The following is a 24,120-nucleotide window of genomic DNA, read 5'->3' as shown; positions in this document are numbered from 1 at the left end:
GTGACAAAGGGCAGCCCTAACGGAGTCCAACATGCAGGTCATAAGAAGGGTAACGAGAGAGTGTGTTCCAACTACACAGGGATCACACTCCTCAGCCTCCCTGGTAAGTTTGGTCCGCATTGCCGGCACTAAGTCGGACCTGTTCCCGGTGCATGATAATTTAAATGGCAACTACAAATAGAAAACATACTTTATAAAAAAAGCTGAGAATATAATTTTTATAAATGAAAATCACACACAAAATGCACATTAAATGTCTACAACAAGAGGTGCATAAATTCAGCCAGTGGTGTATGGTATGTATACCATTTCAGGATTGTCTACAGAACATATTTTTTGTGAAAATTGTATTTATTACAATACAAAAAATGATAATCAGTCAAGAATTACAGGGAATTGATACCTTGACTGTCTTATTATAATCAAATATTTGTATATAGTAGAAGATGCATAGAGAGTAGACCAGAGGATGGCAGCTTCTGGGAGATTGCATTCAAACCTGGAACTGGTTCTCTTCTTCTGCAGAGTCATCTCCATAAAACTATGAAAAATTACAAATATTAAAGAGTTCATACTCCACTAAGTTAGGTTTACATAAAAAGACAATCTTTGAAATATGTGTATTTTTTATGCACATGGAAAATTTAAAGTGCTCTGATCATCAGCATTGCATTAAAACATTTTTCTTACAGAACTGTGGCGAAATAGTTAATAAATAATGCCAACAATAACTTATGTCACAAATTCCCAGCGACAAATATTCAGTTTTATTTTTTGGTACTTGCGGTTATTCACCACATACCTACTAAACACTTTATATTCACTGTCAGCGGCCACAAACAGATGACAGGTAGTGGGAAATCCCAGAGTGCCGGGCCAATATAAGGCAGTGGTTAGTGGGGAAGTCCCTGTCCAGCTGCCCAGTTAGCTTAGCAGCCAGACCAGCCTGTAAGCGGAGCTCCGCTGCTCCTAAAAGCCAAGAAAAACATTTAAATGTAGGCTGCACAGATGAAGTTTTGAGGTCTACTTTCTCGCTTAAAAACATCTTAAAACTACTTTTTAGCAAATCAATGGTATAAAAATTACTAATTTGTGCTGTATATTTACTTCTGCCATTACTGAAGCTGTTGCTGCCATGCTTCGCTGAACATAACTCCGCCCTTTTAACAAATCTCAGGGACAACTGAAAAGACTTGCTCCAGACCAGGACCATTTAGCTGTGAAAGTAAAGCCCCGGGAAAGTGAAATTACCTGAGTAAATTTGTATCGAAGCGCCACCTAGGCTTTGCAAAAGCCTGGGGCTTTCCACAGGCAATGGAAAAGGGGCTATTGCTGTAATAGTTATCTTTGGGATTCCTAACCCTATTATTGCAGTATGTCCTGATGAGAGTGCGTGAACATGTACACATCACCTCTGTTATCCGTTCCCCTTGACTGGCTTCCCGTCTCTGCCAGCATCACCTACAAAATATTCCTGCTCACTTTCCACTGCCTGCATCATAATGCTCCATCTTACTTAAAAGACCTCCTTACTTTTCACTGTGCCTCACACACTCTCTGCTCCTCCAGTACCAACTTTCTTCACATTCCCAAGACTCGCTTTCGCACCATAAGAGACTGGGTCTTTTGTTGTGCTACATCTCATCTTTGGAACACTCTGCTTCTACATCTGACAGCTCCACAGACCGTGGCATGCTTTAAAACCGGCCTGAAAATTGTAATTTTTACCCATTGTTTTTAATGATCTCAATTGTTTTGTGTTGTTTTCATTTTTCTTTGTATTGTTTTAACTTGATATTTTACTTGTGTATTTTTTCTACATCTTAGGCCCCTATTTTTATTATATTGATTGTTTTATTAATTGTAGCACTTTGAGATTTCTGTAAATGTAGTTTGTTATAAATAAAAATTATAATTCTATTTATTATTATGCTTGCATGACCTTGAACCATTTGGATTATTTGTTTGTTGGTAAAATGTGTGTGTCGGTGGTCAGGGTATATGTAGGAAGAAGCCCCAGGCAGTCAGACATAACCCCAGGGCAGAACAGAGGTAGATCGTCAGTGAAGCACAGGGGCAGCAGCCCCCTGGCCAAAGAGGCATAGGGTTAGACATAGGGCACTGAGCCCTCCCAAGCCACACTACCATCTCTCGCTGTGCCACCTGACATGCCACCACATGGACATTTGGGTATTGGGCCACATCCAAACAACAAACAACACCCCACCAATGGGGCAACTCCCTGGTGCTCCACCCCACCACCCAGTGAGACCCTCAGCGATCCTCAGGCTATCCCACACCCCCAGTCTCTGACGAACGAGCACACATACCTGGGCAAAAGAAAGCCATGTCTTGCCCCCCGAGCTCAGCCCCTCCACCCCACACTGTTTGCATGTGTGCTTGTGGTAATGTGAAATGTGTTGAATGCAAATATGTATGTTGAAAGTGCATTAAATTCAGGTTGTGGCCGGAATGTGTGAAAACCCACTGCTTGCTGACAGCAGTCTTCCCCACCCCAATCCCAAACCCCTAGGTGTCTATAGTGTATTAAAATTGAAGTGCAAGATGTGGCCAAACCTGGCGAAGGGTTTGCCCCCCCTCTCCCTGCCCTCCATGCCTGAAAAGGTGCATTGTCTCACACATCAAGACCCTACTGATGTGTGGTGTTGCATATGCTAGGGAGGAGGGGATGGTCACTAAATCCCCCTGGGAGGAAGAAGGCCCCCCAGGGGCATGTCCCACCCATGTTCATGCCAAAATAGCGCCATCCAAGACCAAGAAATCCCCAGACTCATCCAAAAATACCAGGGGGGAGCCCCATAAAGAGGCTGTCCCCCAAGGCAGGAGCAGGGTGGGAGAACCCAGGCCAGCCAAGCGAACCTAGCCCACTGCCAGTAGCCCAGGACCCAGTGTCTGGCAGGTGCACACAGCCTACAAACCTGAAGTAGTTAAGGCATTGTGAACAGTGAAACAATCAGCGCAGGTAATCATTCTATTGTAATTTGCTTAAAGCGCCTTGAGTGCCTTGTTGCTGAAAAGCGCTATATAAATAAACTTGACTTGACTTCACATGACTTAAAGTGCATCAGTACCCCCCATATTGAGGCCTAATGCTGGCTTTGTTAGGTAGGACAGTCACCTGGAACACACAGTTGGTAGATTTACTGATGAACTTACTTGTGTTGTTGAAAGCTGCTTTATTGCACATATTTCACTTGGCTCTGAATGTGTATTGTGTGTGTGTTTGTATGTGTGTGGTGTGTGTGTGAAAGTTTACGTCAGTAAAACTGAGCTGGAACATCTTAGCACAACCTCATTAGAGGATTAGGTGTCTGAGTGTATGAGTGTGTGCCGAGTAAGGTGTGAAGTGAGGTGGTCACAACAGAAGCAGCTGTGTGTTTATGTAAACATATTTCTTAATCAACATTGTAAAACCAATTTCAGCTCAGCATGCCGTTCATTATGTTCTTATTTTGTGTAAAAATATAGTTGTGAAAGAAGGATTTTGTAAATCCATGATATTTCTGAAAGCATAAAACGTACAAGCAGCAGGAGCATAATTTGCCTTGCAAACGTACCTCTCTTGGGTTTTTATGTATTGTGTAACCTGTAATTTAAATGTTTGCACAGTTCCAATGCAGAAACTGGAGTATCTGTCAGGATCTGGAGTCATCTGCTGCCTGTTGCTAACACCTTTCCAACACTAGGTGCCGCCAGTAGGAGAGTCCTGAGGCGACAGGTGTTGCGCATCTATTCATCAGCTGAGAACCATAAAGAGGATGGTTGCCAACACTTCGTCATCTGAGTGTTTTGCCTCTGTGGTAATCTTCTGGCCAGCTTTGAAAAACTTTGCAAGAATTGCTGTGAAGGATTTTCTGAAGTATTTTCTCTGTGTGAAATTTAACTTCCCTTGTTACCTGTTCCACGTGCGATTTCTGCCTGACCTGTCCCAGTCCTCCCTTGTGGTACTGGCTATTTCCTGGAATTGGACTGAACCTGGCAAGTGGGGTTTCTTTCCTGACTCTTATCCTCTCCCTGGCTCTTTCCCCGGAGTCTCCAGTAAGAGAATGTTTCAGTTGGGTCATGTTCTGAGGTTCAGCCACTAATCATTTCTCTTTGTGTTCTTTCAGTGACAGGAGATTAGATTCGCCGCTTCTGTTGTGCTTGACCAAGTTTGCAATAAACTTCTTTATTTAACAAGTTCTCCGAGTGTCTCTGCATGTGGGTTAAGTTGGCTGTAAAAATCATGACAGTATCTGTCCATAGGACCACAATAAGCTGTCCACTTCATAGAGCTGGAGTTTATGGAAATGGGGCCAGAAAAAAGCAATTACTTAGTGTTAAAAATAAAAATGCATGTTTTGTTGGGACCCAGCCATGGATTTCAACATTAAACTCCGGTACGAACTCTTCTGGAACTTTTCAAAATAAAGTGCATTAACCTTCTTCCGGCACAGCCAGGAAACGGGATAACTGCGGAATTCCTTTGACGCCACTACCCAAATAAAAGCACAGCTGTTGCTACATCTTCCACTCCGGTGTTCATCGGGATAGGAGGGGGACAAATCGCGCTAATGTCTTTTGCTGGCAAAAAGACATAAACTCTTCAAACTGGATCCAAGAGTGTCATAAGATCACGCAATCATATGCACAAGTTAAGTATGAGTGAAGCACTGTTTGTGGACCCGGTGATTTCATTCATAAAGAGGGGAAATTAAGGTATAAGCATTGCTGACTTTCTCTCCGAGCCCTGCAGAAGCAAACGGTGTTCGAGAGAAGCCCCTGCAAAGACGCGGTCTCCCAGTCTGGAAGGAAGACACCAGAGACCGCATCATCGTGTTAACCCGTGTAGTCAGTGGACAGGACGGGCCGCCCAGCTACAGCTCTGGAGCTAACCCTTTTGTTCACAGAGCGAACGCACCTTCAACCCCCCGCGAAGCTACCGAGCTAACCGCTTGTTGACTGTGGACGTTTCTTCAAACTTCGCCCCTTGGACAACATTTCCTCACCATGGTCAGAGGTTAGGTTTGGGCAGATTAACAGGATGAAATGATCTGAACGTTTTCATTCTATGTAGTTTGGTTTTGTTTGTGTAAAACTCGGCTATCTTAGTGCTAGCAGGCTGTCAGCAGCACACATGCCCTGTTTGTGTTCTGTGTTTGTGTGTTTTTTTAAGTTAAGTCAAACATTACTTGAAGGTGATTTTAAACACAGAAGATTGCTCATAACGCGCCGTCCGCGCTTATGCATTTTAACTCTTTTATTAACGGTATTTTTAAAGGTGCGTGTTTGATTCTCCAGTAAATAATAGTCCCTAAACATCATTTACTAGATTTGATTACTAAGTAAACACCATTAAGCCCCATTTCTCCAGAAAGATTTGGCTCGTTTCCAAAATACTCCCTTAATAATATTTCTTCAAATATTATTTTAATAAATAAAGGCAGCTAATTAAACACCGTTGAGAATTGGTCATCCAGAAGGTTGGTTTTATTCAGCAGATCATTCTTTAAAACATTAATTTATTAAAGTAATATTTTATCTGATCTTGCATTATGAATGGTTGTCTAAACATTTGCTGATTATTGCTTAGGTTGGTTCCAAGACTAACTTAACTTCATTTCCAGATTCTTCAAGATAATCCTTGGTTCTCAAACATAAACATTGCATAGTAATGTTGCATCACTCTTTTGGTCATGGTTTTCAATCATCTTTAATCAACTTGTTTATATTGTACATAGTCCATTAGTCTTCCCTATTCTTTAATTCTGCTTGGTAGTTTAGTTGGATTGTTTTAGTATAGTAAATAGTTTGTTAATTGAAATATGTTTGACTTTGAGTTGACTTATTTTTATTATTAAATTCTTGTATTTTAAGAAATTGTGTGAATTCCTTCCATGTGTGTGCAGAGTTTATGCTGTTCAATAATGTCAGAGCTCGTCTCACACCTTTCTATTTTGTCCTAATACCACTGCCTTACTGGGCTGGTATTCACAGGACAACCCTTAACAGACCGAAATATCATTTGATAAAATATTAAAATATTAATATTAAATAATATTCTCAGATTAATAATCGCCACAGTTTTAAATTAGCTAAAAGGCATGTGGGTGACTCCCTAATGTATGGAGCAAGGTGCGCTGGTCACATGACACTAAAATGTTCCTATTTCAGCCATCAAGAAAAATGCTACGTTTGACGCAAACACAAGACATTCCATCACCCGAAGAGCACCATCCCCACAGTGAGATGAGGTAGTGGCAGCATCATCCTGTGGGGATGTTTTTCAGCAACAGGGACTGGAAAACTGGTCTGAGTCAAGGGAAAGATGCTAAATATAAATACAGGGATATTCTTGAGCAAAACCTGTGTCAGTCTGCCTGTGATATCAGACTGGGACAGAGGTTCACCTTCCAGCAGGACAATGACCCGAAGCATACTGCTAAGCAACACGCAAGTAGTTTAAGAAACATAAATGGGTTGGAATGGTCTAGTCAAAGTCCAGACCTCAATCCAATTAAGAATATGTGGTTAGACTTGAAGACAGTAGATATGGTGTTGTTGAGGATGGTAAAGGGTGTGTGTGGGGGTGGTGTTCTCTGAAAGTCTACCATCATCTCCACAGTCTTGAGTGGGTTGAGTTCCAGGTGGTTCTGACCACACCAGTGTACCAGCAAATCTACCTCCTGTCTGATGCAGATTCATCACTTTTCTGCATCAGACCAATGTCAGTGGCGTCATCTGCGAATGTCAGGAGTTTCACAGACGGGTCCACTGAGGTGCAGTCATTTGTGTAAAGGGAGAAGAGGAGTGGGGAGAGAACACACACTTGGGGTGGGGGCTAGTGCTTATTGATGTTCCCTAGCCTCACCTGCTGCCACCGGTCTTTCAGGAAACTGGTGATCTACTGACAGGTGGAGGCAGAGACTTTGAGCTGAGTGAGCCTCTGGTGGAGGACGCCTGGGTTGATGGTGTTGAAGGCCGAGCTGAACTCCACAAACAGGATCCAGGCACACGTCCCTGGTTGATTGAGATGTTGCGGGATGAAATATAGTCCTAAGCGTATTTATATCTTCCTCTGAGATCCTTAGTGCCGGCAGGGTGTCTGAAGGTAGACAGGTGGTTGGTGTATGGGAAGAATTTGTGTCTGAATGGAATGTGGAGGAGTTTGGTTGAGGTATGAACTGCTGCTTTACATAGCTGCAGTCAAAGCCATTCAGTTAATTTGCCAGCAAGAATTTTGCTCAGGGTTGGAGGAAGGGCTCCTGTAGGGAGTCAGGTTTTTCAAACTATTCCAAACAGCAGAAACATCTCCATGTGAGAACGTTTTCTTTAGCTTCTCACTGTAGCTTCTCTTCGCTGCTTTGATCTCCCTACCTCAAGTCAGGAAACAGGCTACCGGTACTATTATATTTGCAGACCTAGACACATCCTAGACACAATCTGTTTGAACCTTGTACCTTTAGAGGGGCAATACAGAGCACTGTTTGTACCACTTCTTCCCATCATGCTGTCTCTCTGAGGAAGACCCTGAAGACTTAACTGTAATAGTATTCAGTTACTCTAATAGGAAACAATTATGCTAATATTTTATTTTGTATTTTAATACATTTATATTGAAATGTCTGTACGCTGAGAGCATGAGGAGCTAAAGTCAACTTCCTTGCTTGTGTGCACAAACGTGGTCAATAAAGTTTGATTTTGATGTAATCATCTAGAGTGTCTTCTAACTGAAGATTTTGTAAATGGAGACAAAGACTACTGTCTACTGAAAACTTGCTGCTGACGGTTCCTAATTCTGGAAGGACAAGTGTGATAATGCATACATATATACAGGGGTTGGACAATGAAACTGAAACACCTGTCATTTTAGTGTGGGAAGTTTCATGGCTAAATTGGACCAGCCTGGTAGCCAGTCTTCATTGATTGCACATTGCACCAGTAAGAGCAGAGTGTGAAGGTTCAATTAGCGGGGTAAGAGCACAGTTTTGCTCAAAATATTGAAATGCACACAATATTATGGGTGACATACCAGAGTTCAAAAGAGGACAAATTGTTGGTGCACATCTTGCTGGTGCATCTGTGACCAAGACAGCAAGTCTTTGTGATGTATCAAGAGCCACGGTATCCAGGGTAATGTCAGCATACCACCAAGAAGGACGAACCACATCCAACAGGATTAACTGTGGACCCAAAAGGAAGCTGTCTGAAAGGGATGTTCGGGTGCTAACCCGGTTTGTATCCAAAAAATATAAAACCACGGCTGCCCAAGTCACGGCAGATTTAAATGTGCACCTCAACTCTCCTGTTTCCACCAGAACCTCCACAGGGTCAATATACATGGCCGGGCTGCTATAGCCAAACCTTTGGTCACTCATACCAATGCCAAACGTCGGTTTCAATGGTGCAAGGAGCGCAAATCTTGGGTTGTGGACAATGTGAAACATGTATTGTTCTCTGATGAGTCCACCTTTACTGTTTTCCCCACATCCGGGAGAGTTACGGTGTGGAGAAGCCCCAAAGAAGCGTACCACCCAGACTGTTGCATTCCCAGAGTGAAGCATGGGGGTGGATCAGTGATGGTTTGGGCTGCCAAATCATGGCATTCCCTTGGCCCAATACTTGTGCTAGATGGGCGCGTCACTGCCAAGGACTACCGAACCATTCTTGAGGACCATGTGCATCCAATGGTTCAAACATTGTATCCTGAAGGCGGTGCCGTGTATCAGGATGACAATGCACCAATACACACAGCAAGACTGGTGAAAGATTGGTTTGATGAACATGAAAGTGAAGTTGAACATCTCCCATGGCCTGCACAGTCACCAGATCTAAAAATTATTGAGCCACTTTGGGGTGTTTTGGAGGAGTGAGTCAGGAAAGGTTTTTCTCCACCAGTATCACGTAGTGACCTGGCCACTATCCTGCAAGAAGAATGGCTTAAAATCCCTCTGACCACTGTGCAGGACTTGTATATGTCATTCCCAAGACAAATTGATGTATTGGCCGCAAAAGGAGGCCCTACACCATACTAATAAATTATTGTGGTCTAAAACCAGGTGTTTCAGTTTCATTGTCCAACCCCTGTACATAATGGATATGGTCATGAATATATCCTGAGCAGTATATGAAGTGATGTTAACCTGAGGTCAAGTGGACCTAATGAACAAGTTGTATAATTTCTTGGTTGTGTGATTGCACTTTGTTAATCAGTTTGACCACAGCCAGATGGTATGAATTCTGCAACAGCTAGATGATCTGATAAGGATTTACCTTTTGGGCCAATTCTGCCTCTAAAGGATGGTAGTTATGATGGAACATAGCACTTAAAATGGTGATAAATTTAAAGAGGAGTGTGAATTTGGATTGGTCATTTAGCTGCAAACCATCTACTGCTGTAGTTGCTACCGAAGCCTACGGAAGGCTTCTTGTCAGTGTAGGGCTGATATATCACTTGATAAAGTGGTTCAAAAGAAAGATACTTTGATCTGTAAAGAGTCTGAGTGATCTGTTTCAAAGCCAAGCCCTAGGGCCTGCCAAATGAATGAAGTTAATGCTGTGTTTGATAGTTTTGTGTTCTGTATAAAAGTCTCGGAAAATGGTGACACAGCAATGAAATTGAGAGCTGAGTGTAAATATACTGCTGCGTAATGGGGGGTTTTCATTGACGTCACTGAAATTGCCGGTCCGCTATCTTGGGTGTCTCTGTATTGCTTCACGTTTTCATAACATTGCAACACTGCATACTTTTTCGACCATGGATAGGTATCTAGAGCCTTTACAGCCTCCTGATAAGGCCATGTACCTCAAGATGTTATGATTTGGGGTTGTTTGGTTTTTGGTTGTGGGTTTTTCCTCATATGTTTCTCACAGTTAAGGTTTTGAATCATGCTTCTGTTTATTATTTTCCTGGTCACGCTTTAGTTTTTGTCTTCTAGTTCATGTTTTGTCGAGGTAGGTTTTTGGATCTGGTTATGCTTTAGTTTAATGTTTTTCTAGTTATGTTTCTATTAGTTTGTATCCTTGAATTTCTGTTTTGCTCCTGTCACGTTATGTTCTGTCTCTCAATTAACTTTATTCGGTTCACCTGCTCGTTTCACCTTGTTCTTGCTCCATATATACACCTCCGTTCTGTTTATTCCTCGTGGAAACATTTCAGATCATGTCACCTTGTTTTTCGGATCATGTCGTGTGCCTGTCTCGCCTGCCTGTTACTGTTTTGTTCCTGCCTCCTCTTTCAGTGAGTTTTTGTTTTTTTCACAATTAAATCTTTTCACCTATCGTCATGCTGCTTGCTTGTCTGCATTCCGGGGTCCTCCGTTGCACTAATCTTGACACAACAATATTGCGGTCATCTACAAGGTGGATCCATATGTGCCTGTTGGTTTGTTTAGTGCAAATCTGGACGATTGCCCGCACTACTACTTTTTCAATAACCACACGATAGGCAAAAATGTTTATGGGATTTAATGGGATAATTACATAATAGTTATATTACTAGATAATACATTTACAGTATAACAATAAAGGTAAATTTCAGCCTACATCTACCTGGTCAAGGCGTGAGAGCACAGCTTACTGAAATAGGTCACAGTGCTGAGAGCTGGGCGGCAGTGCTGAGTGCTGCCACCCATCTCAGAATCAACTGATCAGGTCATGGTCTTGGCAGACTACTTTCCATAATATTAATACAATAAATGTAGACCAACATTATTTATTTACCTGTCACAAAATGTGCACTGCACACTCGGGCGTGAGTGAGGTTCAAGCTGTCCAAACCCGCCCTGGAAATCTGATTCAGCCACAGTAGTCGACATTGTGTACTCAGTGTTTTGGTTTTTTCACACTGATTTTCTATCACACCTGGCAGACGATAGACTGAACGTTGGTCTTGACCACCACGTGCAGCACAACCCACAACTAAGCAAGTTTCCCCCACAGTTAAATTGAATGGTCTGGAGTTTTACTTCACTGATCACGCTAAAAAAACGAAAACAGGCTGCAGCTGCCACCCAAGATGGCGATCGCAACTGCGGTCACGTGACCACAACGTCATGTGAGAACCCCCCATTAGAGGTGTGGTTGAGGTGTGGCCATGCTGTTGAACAATGGTTCTATTTCTCAGAATCTAAACTAATGACAATGATACACAAACCAAACAAACAGAAATGAGTGTTGTCTATTTCCTTTAAGCATATGATATAATTAAAACATGATGATCTTTTTATATTGGCTTCTCTGTTTCCATGCAGAGGGGCGTTCTCAGAGGTTTATATGGTGAGCGAGAAAAAAACGGGACACCTTTATGCCCTGAAATGTCTAAAGAAGAAACACCTTGCTCACAGCAATCTGGAAAATGAAATCAATGTACTGAAAAGGTAACATTTACACATTTTCACAGACTTATTTCATGCAGAAGATTTGCATCAGATTTTGCTCAACAGAGTCTAAAAAAGCTCAGCATCTCTTTTCTTACTCTCTTTTTGAAAATGAGCTGTTTTAGTAAACTCTTTACAACAAAAGTTTAACACAGCTAAAGCATATGACAGACAAAAACTATGTATCTTTGTCACTCTTTCAGGATAAAACATGAGAACGTTGTGGGATTGGAGGACTTCTATGAAAGCCGAACACATTACTACATTGTCATGCAACTGTAAGTGGACTTATTCTTTCTGTCACATCACTATATTAGACAATACCTCCTTTGTTTTTCTCTGTGAGGCCTGAGTTATGGCAAAAACATACCGTCAGTTTCATTATGCTACTACTAATAAAGCCATTTGCTAATAGGTAATGTAAATTACAATAAGTTATATATTTGCATGCATTATTTAAAAAAAAACATTTAATAAGAAATAAAAATGCAGGACAAGGCAGGCAACACATCTGCAATCAATTATGTTTTAAGGTGATTCACCACAACAGATTACTAAGGATGGCAGGCAGATCATATAATACTTACACTATTATTAAAGCCCTCCTCTGCTATCTGTGGAGAATTGGCTAGACATCCTCACAGAGATTCCCTGTTGGTTTTGACAAATGATTTGCATGATGTATGGTTTTTATATATTTTATAGAAATTTATATATATATTTCTAATAATGTATAAATATTAGTACATGTCCATGACATCATTCCTCCCCCAGAGGGATGTTCTGAGATTCTTGCAGGTCTTGACCGTTCTCATAGTACCCCACCAACTTGAGCAGAAAGTAAAGACATCACAGAAGATTTCTAGAAAGTTTGAGAAGCTGATCTTCCTTTCTGTGTGTCTGTGTGTGCATGAGCAGGGTGTCAGGTGGTGAACTGTTTGATCGCATTTTGGACAAAGGGGTTTACACTGAAAAAGATGCCAGCAAAGTTATCAAACAGGTGTTGGAGGCTGTCAGCTATCTTCATGAAAACAGCATTGTGCACAGAGATTTAAAGGTAAACACACATAAACATATGGAGAAACAATGAAACAATGAAAACTAAAATTTGCATGTTTCTTCATTTCTTTACAGCAGAGGTTCTCAAACTTTTTACAAAAAGCCTTTAAAGAAACTAGAATTTTCAGACTCCCCTCCTTAACAACATAAAAAAGAGGTCAAATTTAATTTTAGCCAAAGAAAAATAGAAAGATGAAAATCAATATTGATCAATACAGTATTTTTTTGAATTTCAGGTGTCATTTTCTTTTGTGTTAAGAAAGAAAACTTTTTGTCATTTTGATTGTGTCTTTTCAACATATAGAAGCCAATAAGGACTTGCAGTTTTATTACATTGACAATGGGAATGGTACCATGGAATGAACCATAAAGTTAATGTGTGCAAACAAATCTAATTAATTTCTAAAAGCTCTTTCGATTCATTTCAGTCTATTGATAAGTCAGTTCACAACAAATGTTATTTGAAGATACTTTAAAAAGAAATTCAAATTATATATAGATAACTTCTATTCAGTCCAATCTTATAGGCACATTCAAAGTCAATTACCTACATTCCATTTCAATCCTAGCTATTAAACGACACAGTCATGTTCAGCCCATTGTGCCAATTGGTGAAAAGTTTATCTAAGGAAACCCAGCAGACTGCAAGTCACTGAGGTATTAGCAATTAGCCCTCCTAAACGAGCACATAGCACCAGATTGCTAAGAGTTTCTTACTGAGCATGCATGTAGCGACAGTGGAAGAAAAAAAAAACTCCTCTGTAACAAGAACAAACTGCAGCAGATTTTGGTTGAGTGTAGCCACCAAAGAGAAACACAAATAACACAGAAGCACTGATCCAGGAGTATTTTCGATATTTAGACATGTATTTTCTAAAAAGAAAAATCTAAAGTGTTATTGTAAGGAGTAGCTTCTTCAGTGGGTTTATCAAAGAGAGAAACTCAGATAAACAATCAAGCTCTCAGCCAGTAAAATCTATGCCATGAAAAATAGATTACATAACAGAGTTAGTCGCAGCAAAAGCTCCTTGAGTTGCTTTATCTATGAAAGAGAGATAGAGTCAAATACAGAAAGATAGGGCCAACTATAACTATAAGCTTTATCAAAAAGGAAAGTTTTAAGCCTAGTCTTAGAAGTAGTCTTAAAAATAAACAGTGTGTCTGCCTCATGGCCTAAAGCTGGGAGCTGGTCACACAGAAGAGGAGCCTGATAACTAAAAGATGTGCCTCTTATTCTACTTTTAGGAACTCTAGGAATCACCAGTAAACCAGCAGTCTGAGAACAAAAAGCTCTGTTAGGAACATAGGGAACAATCAGATCTCAAATCTATGATGGAGCTTGATTATGAAGGACTTTATATGTAAGAAGGACACTTTACATTCTATTCTGGATTTAACAGGGTGCCATGAAGAGAAGATAAAATAGGAGAAACATGATCCCTCTTTTTAATTTTCATCAGAAATCTTGCTGCAGCGTTTGGATAAGCTGAAGGATTTTTAGGAATTTTTTTGACTTCCTAAAACAGTTACAATAGTCTAGCATTAAAGTAACAAATGGATGAAATAGTTTTTCTGCATTACTTCGCAACAGGATATTTCTAATTGTGGCATTTTACATAAGTTAAAGAAGAATTTTATGAAACCTATTTAATGTGGGATTTGAATTACATGTCCTGGCAAAAAATTAGTGTTCTTTGGATGACAAATGTTGTCATAGTTGAATTTAAACAAAGAAAATTAAAGTAATCCAGGTTTTTAGGTCTTCAAGATATGCCTTTAATTAGATTTATACATACCTATAGATGAATATAGCACAGTATCATCAGCCATGATGATACTCTGCATGATGAAGGAGAGAGAAAAGCTGTGAATAAAGTTGGACATATTGCTCTTTCTGTGATGGTTTTAGCCGAGGATGTAGATTATGTAAACCTGAAGTACAGTATGTGCAGTTATTTACTGTGGAGACCAGGATCAATCTTTGCTTTGTGCTATCACGGTTGGTGGCGGCAGAAGTGCGCTGATGTAAAGGTTTAAAGCCCTGGATGTTTTATAGCCTCAAATAAAAATGAGAACTGAATTTATCCTCAGTTGATAATTGTGTTAAATATGCATCCTAAGTATACAAATTACCAATCCCTATCGATTTATTTATTTATGTCATTTTTTTGTGCTTAATTTTGTATACTTATTTTTAATATTTTTTCTGCTGTTCTGGGTGCACACAAATCTGCTTTTCATTAGACCAGCATAAATCCCTGGCGTCATGAACAGAGGAACGGTCCTTGACATACAGACTGGAGCCTCAATTCCGACCTCAGTGTGTCTAGGATTGGCTGCTGAACAGGAGCGCTTAGAGAAGCTCAGTGATAATTGGCTTCTTTTATTCACCACATACCTCTGACGAGGAAGCAACGTCTCATTTTCTCAGTCGCGTGCGCGCTCTATCATGTCATGTGACGCTAATGGCTGCACCACGCCGCTCACAGTGAGATAACTGACTGGACTTAGTGTGGGAAAAGCAGCCCCACGGCTGCGGTGCCCATTTCAGAGGTTATTTTACTCTGCTGTGGTGCTTGAGGCACGCAGGGGTTTTTACGCTGCGTCATAATATATGATTCAGCTAGTGATTTGTTTACTTTTATTTCCATGAACTCCTGGAGAGTTGTTGACCTGCTCTGCTCATTGTGAGATTGTTAGAGTTTGTAATCTCCGTCATCTAGAGAGACTTCTGTTTGCTCACCTGAGTAAGCAAACAATAAACTATTAGGACACCCATCAGTTTGCTTATCGCTGTGGAGTTGGAGTTGAAGATGCCATCATACACCTGCTTCACAAACCCACTTGTCTGGACAAGGCCAGCACTACTGTGCAGATCATGTTCTTTGATTTCTCCAGTGCATTTAACACAATTCCAGGGTTGTGTCTAACCAGGTAGGCAGCAGCACAGGAGCACCACAGGGGACTGTACTCTCACCATTCCTTTTCATTCTGTACACCTCAGACTTCCAGTACAAGACAGACTCCTGTCACCTGCAGAAATACTCTGATGATTCTGCCGTCATGAGGTGGATCAGAGATGGTCAAGAAGCTCAGTACAGGGGGCCAGTGGACGACAATAATCTCATCTTGAATGTGAATAAAACAAAGGAGATGATTGTAGATTTTAAGAAACAGGAATAGGTCAGACACTATTTCCATCATGGGAGAAGAAGTGAAGGTGGTGGAGAAGAATAAATACCTCAGTGTTTCCCTGGACAACAGACTGGAGTGGAGATGCCACTGTGAAGCCATCTACATGCAGGGACAGAGCAGACTGTACTTCTTGAGGAAGCTTAGGTCTTTCGGTGTTTGCAGGCATTGACCTCATCCTGCTTTGCCTTTAATCCACTAGTGATAGCCCTAAAGGGCATATAGCCTATACCTAATTGAACATTGGTTCCCCACTGTAACCCCAGATTGTATGAGTATAGTCACAGCCTTGTAAGCTCTGGGTCTCACTTGTTCCCAAACAGCCAAAAAAAAAACCTTATTTAGGAGCCAATTGTCCAGTCTCAATATAATTTATACTCAGTGAGACCGGGCTGGGGCTCAGTCAGCAAGTGGGCGTGGACTAAAGAGATAGACATAGTGTGAAAACTGCATAAATACAGACTGTAAATGGTATTTCCTATAGAGGGAAGAGGAGGAAGTAGGCATCTTGGCTAAAGCCTCGATTGTTTCAATACCCTAAAAAATCCCTGGGGAGGGGCAACGCAGACTGACATACCAGCGACACACGATGCTAATCTGGCATGTTTAACTAATAGCTACAGTTAGCATAAGTGTTACTGTTTGACCATCATTTGTTTACATGATGCTTCTTATAGACGGTCATTTGACTTGGTGATTGACATCCAAGCTCATGTATGCTGCACTGCTCCATGTTAAAAGACTATAAAGGAAGTTTAACCTGATATGAAACATAAAATGGTCAATCTGTGTTTGATTACTCTGCGGCTTTCTTCAAGGAAATGTGACACAGAAAACTGAATTTTGGAACCAAAATTAAATTGTAGAACTGAAAGTGAAAGTAGTTCAACTGAATTTTCAATAGAACAAAATACATTTTCAAAGTAAATGCATTCCATTTCAAAACATTAAAATCAGTTTCCATTTAGTGAAATTAATTTTCAAACCAATGCATTTAATTTCAACTTACGCTAATACAGATTCAGTTTGAGCAATTCAAATTCAATTTCTAAAGGCACAAGTATCTGCCCATAGTTTTTATTGGTATGATTGGTATAATATTCTTAATCCATTCCTAACTGTTGTGTTTTCATTAGTTGTAAACAGAAAATCACCATACCTCAAATAAAGGTTTGAAAACATCAGTCTGTTTGTAATTCATCTATATAATGTGTTTCACTTAGTAATTTAAGTTGATGAAATAAATCAACTTTAAATAATATTCTAATTTATTGAGTATGATTGTATATAAAATAAAGACAATTGGCCCAAGCACCGAACCCTGTAGTTCTTCACAAGTAACTCTAGACTATGAAGAAAATTTATCATTAATGGGAACAAACTGGAATCTGTCCGGCAAGCATGCTCTAAACCAGCCTAGTACTGTTCCCATGATGCCTATCGTATATTGGAGTCTTTGTAAGCAAACACTGTGATTGACTGTATCAAATACAACACTAAGACCTAACTGGACAAGTACAGACACAAGTCCATTATCTGAGGCCATGGGAATATCACTAGGGATATACACCAATGCTCTTTCAGTGCTATGATGAACTCTAAAACCTGACTGAAATGCTTCAGACAGATCATTACTGTCTAAATGCTCACACACTTGAATAGCAACTATTTTCTTAAAAAATTTTGGTAAGAACAGAAGACTGGATATTGGTCTGTAATTTATTAAGTTATCTTGATCAAGAGAAGGTTCCTTAAGGTACCAGCTTAATTACAACCATGAAATAGGGTTTTTTCATACAATCGAGTATTTCTATTTTTTCTTTACTTGGATTTTTATTAAAATTGTTATCAATATTAATAATGTTATACTTGTAGTATTTTACCCCTTTTATTTTTCACTTTATTAATTTATTTAATACAGGACTGTATGGAACAAAATACCTTCTGTTTCATTACAAACTAAATTAGCACACCCTTGAGATATTAGCTGTCTCCTTGGTGTAAAAATGTGATCAAGTTTTATTTTAGTTAATCAGAAAAAACAGCCTTTCTTTATGGCAAAATAAGTGTAAAGCAAAAGAGCCTTAGTTAATTAATGACAATAAAGATAACGTATAGTCAACGTATAGTGAATTCTCACTGTTTTTGGTAGGTGATACTAAAGCAAATAAAGCAGGCTGGCTGTAATTACTAGAAACATTGGTAATTACAAGTTAGGCTTTTTGGGCTTTGGACAAATTTTGTTATAGACCCCTCCTGTAAGGTTTCTGTCAAAGAAAGATAAACCCAGGTTCCCATAGTTCCAGGTATTCAGTACGTTCCCTCTGTCTTCTTTCTTTATGTGTCTCCTGTCTGCACAGCCTGAAAACCTGTTGTACTATAATATGGATGAGAATGCTAAGATCATGGTTACTGACTTTGGTCTGTCTAAGGCTCTTGAACATGGAGTGATGTCTACAACTTGTGGTACTCCAGGGTATGTTGGTAAGTGAACTGAAAGGTTTGCCTACTTTGTAAACATTTAATAAATACTGTCTTTATTTGATTTTTTGTTTATTTTCTTGTAGTGTAACTCTAGGAGACATATAAAATCTACTAATTGGTTATTTATATCTCCTATATTAACTTATTTATGCCCACATCCCTCTCTTTGAGTATATTTCTTATCTGTCCAATATCCTGTGTTAATTCCAAAGACATGAATAGTTTCAAACTCCAGTAAAATCTATTTAGTGTCCCTTATTTGCAATCTTTGAAGGTCAGAGCTTAAGTGTATATTTTATTTAGTTTAATCAAACATGAAACATGAACAAAATCTTAAAATGAAAAAAAAAAGATATATACAGTACAGACCAAAAGTTTGGACACACCTTCTCATTCAAAGAGTTGTCTTTATTTTCATGACTATGAATATTGTAGCTTCACACGGAAGGCATCAAAACTATGAATTAACACGTGGAATTATATACTGAACAAAAAAGTGTGAAACAACTGTAAATATGTCTTATATTCTAGGTTCTTCAAAGTAGCCACCTTTTGCTTTGATTACTGCTCCACACACTCTTGGCATTCTGTTGATGAGCTTCAAGAGGTAGTCACCTGAAATGGTTTTCACTTCACAGGTGTGCCCTGTCAGGATTAATAAGTGGGATTTCAAGCCTTATAAACGGGGTTGGGACCATCAGTTGTTTTGTGCAGAAGGTGGATATACAGGTCCTTCTCAAAATATTAGCATATTGTGATAAAGTTCATTATTTTCAATAATGTCATGATGAAAATTTAACATTCATATATTTTAGATTCATTGCACACTAACTGAAATATTTCAGGTCTTTTATTGTCTTAATACGAATGATTTTGGCATACAGCTCATGAAAACCCAAAATTCCTATCTCACAAAATTAGCATATTTCATCCGACCAATAAAAGAAAAGTGTTTTTAATACAAAAAACGTCAACCTTCAAATAATCATGTACAGTTATGCACTCAATACTTGGTCGGGAATCCTTTGGCAGAAATGACTGCTTCAATGCGGCGTGGCATGGAGGCAATCAGCCTGTGGCACTGCTGAGGTCTTATGGAGGCCCAGGATGCTTCGATAGCGGCCTTTAGCTCATCCACAGTGTTGGGTCTTGAGTCTCTCAACGTTCTCTTCACAATATCCCACAGATTCTCTATGGGGTTCAGGTCAGGAGAGTTGGCAGGCCAATTGAGCACAGTGATACCATGGTCAGTAAACCATTCACCAGTGGTTTTGGCACTGTGAGCAGGTGCCAGGTCGTGCTGAAAAATGAAATCTTCATCTCCATAAAGCTTTTCAGCAGATGGAATCATGAAGTGCTCCAAAATCTCCTGATAGCTAGCTGCATTGACCCTGCCCTTGATAAAACACAGTGGACCAACACCAGCAGCTGACACGGCACCCCAGACCATCACTGACTGTGGGTACTTGACACTGGACGTCTGGCATTTTGGCATTTCCTTCTCCCCAGTCTTCCTCCAGACTCTGGCACCTTGATTTCCGAATGACATGCAGAATTTGCTTTCATCCGAATAAAGTACTTTGGACCACTGAGCAACAGTCCAGTGCTGCTTCTCTGTAAACCAGGTCAGGCGCTTCTGCCGCTGTTTCTGGTTCAAAAGTGGCTTGACCTGGGGAATGCTGCACCTGTAGCCCATTTCCTGCACACGCCTGTGCACGGTGGCTCTGGATGTTTCTACTCCAGACTCAGTCCACTGCTTCCGCAGGTCCCCCAAGGTCTGGAATCGGCCCTTCTCCACAATCTTCCTCAGGGTCCGGTCACCTCTTCTCGTTGTGCAGCGTTTTCTGCCACACTTTTTCCTTCCCACAGACTTCCCACTGAGGTACCTTGATACAGCACTCTGGGAACAGCCTATTTGTTCAGAAATGTCTTTCTGTGTCTTACCCTCTTGCTTGATTGTGTCAATAGTGACCTTCTGGACAGCAGTCAGGTCGGCAGTCTTACCCATGATTGGGGTTTTGAGTGATGAACCAGGCTGGGAGTTTTAAAGGCCTCAGGAATCTTTTGCAGGTGTTTAGAGTTAACTCGTTGATTCAGATGATTAGGTTCATAGCTCAAATCTCTGGATGTTGTGGGGCTGTCATAGTAGTCAACATTGCGTGGCCGTCGGGGACAGTGCCTCTGGATTGGCAGACTGGGGTGGTGGTCCCCCTTCTTAAGAAGGGTGTGTTCCAACTACAGGGAGATCGCACTCCTCAGCCTCCCTGGTAAGGCCTACGCCAGGGTATTGGAGAGGAGAGCCCTGCCGATTGTCGAACCTCAGCTTCAGGAAGAGCAGTGTGGTTTTCGTCCCGGCCGTGGAACACTGGACGAGCTCTATACCCTCTACAGGGTACGCGAGGGTTCATGGAAGTTTGCCCAACTGGTTCACATGTGTTTTATGGACCTGGAGAAAGCATTCGACTGTGTCCCTCATGATGCCCTGTGAGGGGTGCTCCAGGAGTATGGAATCAGGGGCCCTTTATTAGGGGCCATCTGGTGCCTGTACGAGTGGAGCAGGAGTTTGGTCCGCATTGCCGGCACTAAGTTGGACCTGTTCCCGGTGCATGTTGGACTACAGCAGGGCCGCTCTTTGTCACCGGCCCTGTTCATAACTTTATGGACAGGATTTCTAGGCACAGCCAAGGGCCGGAGGAGGTCTGGTTTGGGGACCAGTGGATTTCGTCTCTTCTTTTTGCAGATGAAGTGGTCCTGCAGGCCCCCTCTAGCCAAGACCTACAGCATGCGCTGGCGCGGTTCGCAGCCGAGTGTGAAACGGCTGGGATGAGGATCAGCTCCTCCAAGTCAGAGGCCATGGTACTCAACCGGAAAAGGGTGGCTTGTCCTCTTTAGGTTCGAGGGGAGTTACTGCCTCAAGTGGAGGAGTTAAAGTATCTCAGGGTCTTGTTCACGAGTGAGGGAAGAATGGAGCGGGAGATCGACAGACGGATCGGTGCAGCTGCTGCAGTAATGGGGGCACTGTACCAGTCCGTTGTGGTGAAGAGAGAGCTGAGCCGAAAAGCGAAGCTCTCAATTTACCGGTCGGTCTACGTTCCTACCCTCACCTATGGCCATAAACTTTGGGTCATGACCGAAAGGACGAGATCCCGGATACAAATGGCAGAAATGAGCTTCCTCCATAGGGTTGCCGGGCACTCCCTTAGAGATAGGGTGAGGAGCTCGGCCATCCGGGAGGGGCTCGGAGTAGAGCCGCTGCTCCTCCACATCGAGAGGAGCCAGTTGAGGTGGCTCCGGCATCTATACCGGATGCTTCCTGGACGCCTTCCTCGGGAGGTGTTCCAGGCACATCCCACTGGGAGGAGGCCCAGGGGACGGCCCAGGACACGCTGGAGGGACTATGTCCCCCGGCTGGCCTGGGAACGCCTTGGGCTTCTCCCGGAGGAGCTGGAGGAGGTGTCTGGGGAGAGGGACGTCTGGGTGTCTCTGCTGAGTCTGCTGCCCCCGCGACCCGGTCCCAGATAAGCGGAAGACGGCGACGACTGGCCCGCCGGTTCCCCAGACCTGAATCCGATTGAGCACATCTGGGACATCATGTCTCGCTCCATCCAGTAATGTCACGTTGGACCACAGACTGTCCAGGAGTTGGCGGATGCTTTAGTCCAGGTCTGGGAGGAGATCCCTTCGGAGACCATCCACCGTCTCATCAGGACCATGCCCAGGCATTTTAGGGAGGTCATACAGGCACGTGGAGGCCACACACAATACTGAGCTTCATTTTGACCTGTTTTAAGGACATTACATCAAAGTTGGATGAGCCTGTAGTGTATTTTTCCACTTTAATTTTGTGTGTGACTCCAAATCCTGGCCTCCATTGGTTATTATATTTGATTTTCATTGATGATTTTTGTGTTATTTTGTTATCAGCACATTCAACTTTGTACAGAACAAAGTGTTTAATGAGAATATTTAATTCATTCAGATCTAGGATGTGTTATTTGAGTGTTCCCTTTATTTTTTTGAGCTGTATTTACATATATATACATATATATATATTTATTAGATCATGTGATTGGTATATTGTGAAGTTACTTAATTATTAAGATTATTATTAAGATTTGACACTTAGGTGATACAGTACTGCACATTTCACTGAATTCCAAATTGGAAATTGAACTTGAAACGTAAATAGCACTGCTGTTACCTGTTATGTGTCTGACTTTTCTAACAATTTAAGGCATCAACCTGAAAAAAGAAGAACCTTACTGTATACTGACAGTTTCCTTTTGTCCTTCGATAATGCAATTGCTCCATATTGGAAAGTGGTTTTTAACCTGCTGTTTCTTACGTTTCAGCTCCTGAGGTTTTGGCTCAGAAACCCTACAGCAAAGCAGTGGACTGCTGGTCCATTGGAGTTATCACATACATCCTGTAAGTTTTCTTCACTTCAGTAATATTATCACAATGTATGTTTTATTTAGACATATTTTATAATTTTTTGGAAGTTTTTACAATTCAGAGAAAACAATGGCAGTGCAGCACCCCAGCCCACCTACTCCAGAGGAGAGTGAGAAAAGCACAAAGACTTAATTTACTTGAAAGTTTCTGAAAGAAGCCAAGATGTTGACAAGCATGCGATGAATAGTTTAATTAATTTTTGTAAGACATGACATTATATCAGAAAGACACTGACTCCTGAACAAAATATTATGGCCGGAGAAGATATTCCTATTATTTACATTTCGTGATGCAGGGCCATAACCAGGTTGTAAGCAGAGCTTTGAAATGTAAAAGAAGAAACAGGAGCAAGAGAGAAAAACAAAGTATAAGCAAATTATTTAAAACTGCATTTAAAGTCAAAAAGCCTGTTTGGGGCACGACAGTGCTGCAGGGGTGAAGCACGTGACCCATATACAGAGGCTACAGTCTTCGATGCAGCCGTCGCAGGTTCGGGTCCCAGCCCCATTGACCTTTGCTGTATGTCTACCCCTTTCTCTCTCCACTCCATTTCCTGATGGTGAACTAACAAAATAAAGGCAACTATTGCCACAAAATAAAAAAAAAACAACCTTAAAAAGTAAAAATGTTTTCTTAAATTTGACTGTCCTGTTATTTTCTGCCAGGCATTCACATTATTATGACCCCTTGATGACAAAGACAAAAAGACTTTCTGTCTTAAACGTGACAAAATTCTTGAGCTGCACATTCCAAAATAGATGGGAAACAGAAAACTACAAAGGAAGAAATGACATAGCATATTTGACTATTTTCTGCAGGCTCTGTGGCTACCCTCCATTCTTTGAAGAGAACGAGACTCGTCTGTTTTCAAAGATTATGAGGGCTGAGTATGCCTTCCATTCACCTTTCTGGGATGAGATCTCTGAGTCAGGTAAGAAAAACAACGGAATATGTTTAGCTCACACTTTTGACTGCCTAAAATGGTAAAAATTATTTAATGGCAAACATTATTTGGAAACTGGACCTACTTTAATCTCAGCTGGCTGCATCTTTAATTTAAAATGAAAGGATATACATTGGAGCTTATAAAAGAAACATTTTTATCACAGGAATTTAGTTAAGCTTTGAAAAATTGAAAAAAATTAAACTGTTGTTTTCGCAACCTCTGTCATGGTTTAGCCACTGTTCTGTTGTTCTTGTTCCTGTTGTGACAACCCCACAACACCATGTTGTGGGGTTGTTTTGATGCAGGAGGGACTTGTGCACTTGACGAAATTGACTTTGTGATGAGGAAGGAATATCAAGTGGAAATACTGAAGCAGCTTCTTATGACATCACCAGGAAGTCAAAACTTGGACATCAACAGGTTTTCCAAAATTGATTGTAGGCATATCTCAAAATAAGTTACAAAATGGCTTAAAGACAAAATATTGTGGTCATCACAAAATGCTACATTAATGAGAACACTTTTGCAATATTTGCCCAAGTCTTTCCAACGTCACCTGGTCTGCCCTCAGCTTCTATTAATAGTCTGGATATAATGAACCAACTT

The 24,120-nt window shown here is 41.1% G+C and overlaps 1 protein-coding gene across 3 annotated transcripts in view; it reads left to right on the top strand.

Annotated features, from left to right (window-relative positions):
- The window catches only part of LOC124857263 (calcium/calmodulin-dependent protein kinase type 1D-like), a 39,487-nt gene that overhangs the window by 3,194 nt on the left and 12,173 nt on the right, over positions 1–24,120 (top strand). For 2 of the 3 annotated variants that reach the window (XM_047348457.1, XM_047348456.1), the window contains exons 3-8: positions 11,253–11,378; positions 11,582–11,656; positions 12,297–12,435; positions 17,990–18,113; positions 22,466–22,541; positions 23,387–23,499. In XM_047348457.1, coding sequence (XP_047204413.1) covers positions 11,253–11,378; positions 11,582–11,656; positions 12,297–12,435; positions 17,990–18,113; positions 22,466–22,541; positions 23,387–23,499 — 653 coding nt within the window. The remainder of the gene's footprint in view (positions 1–11,252; positions 11,379–11,581; positions 11,657–12,296; positions 12,436–17,989; positions 18,114–22,465; positions 22,542–23,386; positions 23,500–24,120) is intronic. The other variant, XM_047348458.1, reaches the window with a different exon arrangement.

This window comes from Girardinichthys multiradiatus, chromosome 20, assembly GCF_021462225.1.
Source record: "Girardinichthys multiradiatus isolate DD_20200921_A chromosome 20, DD_fGirMul_XY1, whole genome shotgun sequence".
NCBI lineage: Eukaryota > Metazoa > Chordata > Actinopteri > Cyprinodontiformes > Goodeidae > Girardinichthys > Girardinichthys multiradiatus.
This window is presented reverse-complemented; position numbering and strand designations above follow the sequence as displayed.